At 29.4% G+C, this 6,000-nt stretch overlaps 1 protein-coding gene across 1 annotated transcript; it reads left to right on the top strand.

Moving 5' to 3' along the window:
- The first annotated feature begins 2,371 nt into the window (after window positions 1-2,371).
- LOC124912578 lies at window positions 2,372-3,025 on the top strand. Its single transcript, XM_047453220.1, has one exon. The coding sequence runs from the start codon at window positions 2,429-2,431 to the stop codon at window positions 2,930-2,932; it is 504 nt and encodes a 167-aa protein (XP_047309176.1). The 5' UTR covers window positions 2,372-2,428; the 3' UTR covers window positions 2,933-3,025.
- Window positions 3,026-6,000: the final 2,975 nt, after the last annotated feature.

The following is a 6,000-nucleotide window of genomic DNA, read 5'->3' as shown; positions in this document are numbered from 1 at the left end:
ATGTAATCCGATTAAAAAAATATATTTATTTTTAATTTTTAGTTTTGTAATTATATTTATGTTATATTAAATAAACATAAAGCATTTTAATAAATTTAGTTGGTTTAATGTTTGTTAACACATGAAAAATGTATCCAACTTTATTATGTTTTTATTTTACTAATTTTGGGTGGATGTGGAATTAGGGATGGGCCTGCCCCTGAATTTGACACAAAACAACCAATGAGACACTTGTTATCATCGGTCCAAACCCGAATGAAAATACAGTATTGCGGATCTTTGTCTCTCTCTCATTTGACTAGAATAATTAAGGATAAACCATGCAGGCATAAGTGGCCTACGGGCAAGCATAAATATGACTCTACAACTACTTCTATACCCACTCCCCAGCCATGTCAGCATAATGTTGACAGGTGTCATATTCTGCTTCAACCACCTGTCATAGTCTTGTATAATTCCTGGGGCCAGTGACATGACTCCACATGGCAGTCCCAGTCATAAGAAAACATATGCCTGCTATGAGGCCCCCCAACCCAAATCATCATTTTCATTGTTTATACTTAAAAAAAAAATCAAATTTGCCTAGATTAATACATTTTTCCTTTCAATAATAGATATCCATTTCTGTGGTGTTTTTTTGCTTATATTACTTTTTTTTGTTGTTGTCTTATTCCTTTGTTCTAAGTTGATTCTTTAGTGATCATGATGATGTTTTCAGTGTAATTAATCTTTACTTTTATGTTGATATATATGGTTTTCATTAATATTTCAATATGTCTAAATTAAAGGCAACCATCACAAGTACAAATTGTTTGTACACTACTCTAACTAGGCTAAGGGATCACAATCACAAGAGAGTTGGCCACTTTTTCATTGTATTATTATTTATTCGCTATTCTTAAAAATATATGGGTAAGTTTCAAATGAGATCATCTGTTCCATTTAACTCGTGCTCCCCTGTTCCCTCTCACTAGGAAGGGTAAAATTGGATTTTTTTTTGTAAAAAGATTTTTTTGCCCCCTCCCAGAGGAAATATGGGGAGCACGAGTTAATTGGGAGCAGAGGATCCCATTTAAGTAAATTTGTAATTTTTTTTTTATATGTCATGCTTTATGTTTAAATTATTTTTAAAATAAATAAACTACTTAAAAAAAAAATCGATTCATTCAAACTTGGCATGCACCAAGATTATGTTACTTGTGAAAAAACAAACAAATTATAAAAAAAAAATTGTTTTATATTTGTAATAGGAAGCTTTACTAGAACTTAATGCATATCACAAAATAAAAATTATTTTTTTTGCTTTACAATATTTAGGCCGGTGAAACTATGAGCAAATTTCAAGATGGGCTTAAAAAAAAATCATTATCGGGCTCAAACTTTTGTCACTCAGGTGACAAATGAGATTAATTACCACTATACTACGACTACTTGATATTACATTAACTTATCATATATATATTTTTTTATCTAATCTAGGATTCAATCAGTGCCTAAGCCCATGCTGCCCCGGTTTGGTTCTGTCACTGGGCAAATCTATGTTAGGACTTGTGTGAGCTGAAGTCTACCCCTAAAAAATAATTTTACTGTAAAATGTGACACCCTTAAATTCTGGAAACGCCTCCTAACAAAGCTCGTTTAGAACGAAATTATTTGGTGTCAACCCATCAATTTTCTTTTGATATGATCAATTTGCTTCAAGCAACTTTTTTTCACTTCTTTTTGTTAGCGTTTTATTATAATCTTAGTTTTCTAATTTTCATTTGAAATTGTGTCATTCATAATTTTAAAGTCAAGTAAGTATCTTGTTAACAAATGCGTTTAAAACACCTTAAAAATGCAAATGTTTAAAAAAACATAATATCATGAAAAAGTATAATAACTAATTGACCCACCACTTTATTTGTACATAAATATTTACAAAAACAATTAACTTAGTTCAAAAAATATGTTAAAAATGCATTGACTAGAAGAAATTGGGACAAGAGAAGAAACTAACACTATCCTTAAACTTAGTAACAAAGAACCCTCAAGAGACATTGAAAACTTACACAACATTGGTTTCCGACCTCGCCATCATCAAACAAGTGTTAGCTAAACCACCAAAAAGTGGATGAATCATAGTAGAAAAGAAAATCAAACTTTTTTTCAAAAGAAAAAAAAAACACTAAGAATCATTATATGTACAAATTAAATAATAAGAAGAGAATCATTAGTATTAAAAATATCTAACATAAATAAAAAAGCAACCCAACACATGCCCATCTATCTCGCACACATTCACACGCTTCAAAAGGAAATTAAAGACACAACTTTTTTTTTTCTTCTTCTATAAATTAATCCCCGTTTGTTTCCTACATAATTTTCCCCTCTCCCCAAATCAAGATCCTCAATTTATTTCCTCATCTTTCTTCTCAAACCAAACCAAATGAAGAACACTATCAGATGTTGCATATCATGCATTCTCCCATGTGGATCCCTAGACGTGATCAGAATCGTTCATTCAAACGGTAAAGTTGAAGAAATAACCGGCAATCATGTCCGGGCAGCCGACATAATCAAATCCTACCCCAACCACGTGCTCAAAAAACCTAATTCTTCATCGTCCGATCAAATCGATGTTTGTGGGACCCAACCGAAGATTGTAATCGTCCCACCCGCCGCCGAGCTCCGGCGAGGAAACATATACTTTCTAATTCCGGTACCGCCGGTTGTCTCTGAAAAGACAGCTCCTCGCCGGACTACGACGAGGAAGAAGAAGAAAAAAGCCGCCGGTGATCAAAACAATACCGGTTCATGTGATGTATCGACGGCGGACCGGTATTTGACCGATATTACGTCGGAGAAACTCTCTGTTAAACGAAGGGGACGTGCCGGCGTTTGGAGGCCTCATTTGGAAAGCATAACGGAGACGGCGACTGATATATGTTGAAGGGTTTTTATTAAGTTTTTTTTTTTATCTTTCTTGATTGTGTTTTTGTTTTTATTTTGTCATAAATAAATAAATAGTGTTTTTTTAGTTATACATGTATAATTTAATTTATGGAAAAAATATCTTATTTATCAGAAAATTAAGAAAGCGTTTTCTTATTTTTATTTGAATTTACATTAATGTTCACTCAATTGAATTGATGTATATTAATATATATATATATATATATATATATTAGATGCATTGTCTAAAATATATATGCATTTTACAAAAATTAAAATATGGGTAGAAACTTAATGCATAATATTTATTTATTTTACTTTTATATTCATAATATTTAATAATATCCCGAGAATAATAATTATAAAAAAATGTTCATGTTATGTTATGTTTGTTATTAATTTGATTAGAGATGACAATTTATAGAAACTAAAATATGAATATATATTGAAAAACTTACATTTATATTCATGATATTTAATAGTTCATAATAATTTTATAAAATTACTCTTCTTATATAAGTTCATTCAATCAATTGATAAAAGATTTATCAATAAGTAAAGTTGTATTAATGGTCAAACATGGTCAATTATGTCATTTTGATAAGTGACTAAAATTGACACCTAATAAATAATTTATTAATATAAATAAGTTAACTAAATAATTTTAAGTAAATAAAAATATTTTTTAATATATTATAAATTAATTACTAAGACTATCTAGAAAGCATTATTTTTTTTAGAATTTGATGGTTTAGGTTTCCACAAAACCAGGGAGATTTAGTTGATTATGGGACTGTTTGATTTTTTATATATTTTTATAATTTAAAATCTCCACATTCATGATCTTGTTGTCTTATAATATATATTGTTTTTTTATTGAGAATCGAATAATTGACATTTGATTTTTTACTTAGAATCGAATAGGTAATAATTTTTTTCGCTCAAACTAACCAAATTAGATGAAATTGTTTAATCATTTATTATTATTATTATTATTTTATTTCTATAAAAAAATATTGATTCTCATTAGAATAAAGTAAAAATTATACAAAAAAATTAATTAATAAATAATAATATAAAATAACATCTACAAAATCAAAATAAATAATCGAGAAAAAATCATAAGATTAGACAGTTTGTTGAGAGTTACTCGAAAGACGAACTCATTTAATTTATTGAACGATAAGTATTGAAGTAGAGAAAGTCGAACAAGCCAATCAGAATACTCTCTACCAAATATTTTTGGTGACAATTAAAATTGTTCTTAGTTCGTGGTTATAATGAAATATATATAGTCAAAATAGTGAGAAATTCATACAAATAAAGAGACATACTTGTAGGAGTACCTTCATATGAAAGACCAATTACAATAACTATTTAGTGAAGAAAAAAAAATAGCTCGAAGTCCGATTATTTCGCCTCATTTGTTGTTAAAAGGGAACATATACGAACTCTAGAAATAATCAGCAACACGATATGAGAGTATGAGTAACAAATGATTCACCAAAGGTTGTGAAAATTATTTTGATTATAAAAATCTGAGACGAAAATATGTTATGGTTTAACAAAATATTGAGCTGAACAAAGTAAAACACCAATTTAAATTTGAGTGATAGAAAAAAAAACAAGACACCATCAAATACTAGAAAATTAATTTGAAGAATCCAAAATAAACAACTTTTCATTTTGGAAATAGGGAAAACTTTAAATATTGATCATTTATTTATAAAGAACCAAATATTTTGTGAATATATATGATGATGATTTAAGGACTAGCTTGTACATAGGAATAACACATGATGATTTAATTAGGACCAATTGGTTGAGTAAAGTACGATGGTAATAATTATCCCCACATTGCTTTTATCCCATGAATGATATATAATATAAAGTATTATTAATGCAAGCTAGCTATCTTAATATATATTAGCATTTCCTTCATATGTTTGCCCTTTTGCACTAACAATTGGGCATTCATCCATCCCTTAAAAGTTGTTTTATTTTTTTTTAAAAAGAATTGATTAATTTAATTAAACCATCTTTCTTCCCATTCTATTGGTAGTCTCATTTCCCCATGCCCTAGCTTGTGATCTCATATCCCACCATATATGCTTGAATTCAGGTCCCAATTAATACTTAACTAGTTAGCTAGCATGCATAAATAAATTATCATTGCAATCTAATCCAAATTTATATCACTTCCATCATTTTATTGCAATACCATACTCTTCTTTCTAACTATATAGTTAAAAAAAAAAAATTGAGGTATAGTAGATCTAAAGCATGCTTGGTGATGGGTGTTTGTTTGTGTGTATATATAATTAAATTATTATGGGACCACTCTAGCTAGCTAGCTTAATTTCTTTACTTTTCTTGGGGATGTCATATTTTAACTAAGGAATTCCAAGATATCAAGATTGCCATATTTTTAGGCTGAAATCATGATATACAACAACATCAAATGGAATTCCAATAGGAAAGTTGACACTAGACAATAAGACAAGATAGTAACGTTATTAAAACTTTGTCGTTTTATTCTCCTCAAAATTAATTTGCCCACCAATATATTTGGTTCCCCCCAGCTGCCCATAAACTTCAATAGAAACATTGCGGGGACAACGCTTTTTTCTCTTCTTTAATATGTTCGTTCCATTTGATAAAGTATATATAACTTCAACCTTAGATTAATTAATTTAATTGGAAGAAGACCTAGCTAGATGATCAACAACCCATGTTAGGTATGGCCCAAAAATGGATCAACCTAATTTATGGGGTTAGCTTTCATTGTGAAAGCGACGTAACCACTCCCACAATAAACTAAGAAACAAACATATAAGAACGACAAATAGTCGACAATTTTTCTTTTCATTTCCTTCCCCTAACACGTAACACCTCTCTAATCCTCAAATTTTGCTTTAGTGTTGTATTTTTTCCATTCTTAAAAATTATGTCAAAAATAGGGCGTTCTATATATTCCTATCTAAAAATTGAAAGAACAAACAAGATCGGTCATTAGATCACTTGGCCTTGCCTCTCGAGGTTGATCTTGATGCGAGTACATGTTTC

This window comes from Impatiens glandulifera, chromosome 8, assembly GCF_907164915.1.
Source record: "Impatiens glandulifera chromosome 8, dImpGla2.1, whole genome shotgun sequence".
Taxonomy (NCBI): domain Eukaryota; kingdom Viridiplantae; phylum Streptophyta; class Magnoliopsida; order Ericales; family Balsaminaceae; genus Impatiens; species Impatiens glandulifera.
The sequence above is the reverse complement of the archived record's forward strand: the minus strand, read 5'-3'. Positions and strand labels throughout refer to the sequence as shown.

Excerpts from the sequence above, each read along its gene's own strand:
- LOC124912578 (XM_047453220.1), top strand. The coding sequence starts at position 2,429 with ATGAAGAACACTATCAGATGTTGCATATCATGCATTCTCCCATGTGGA.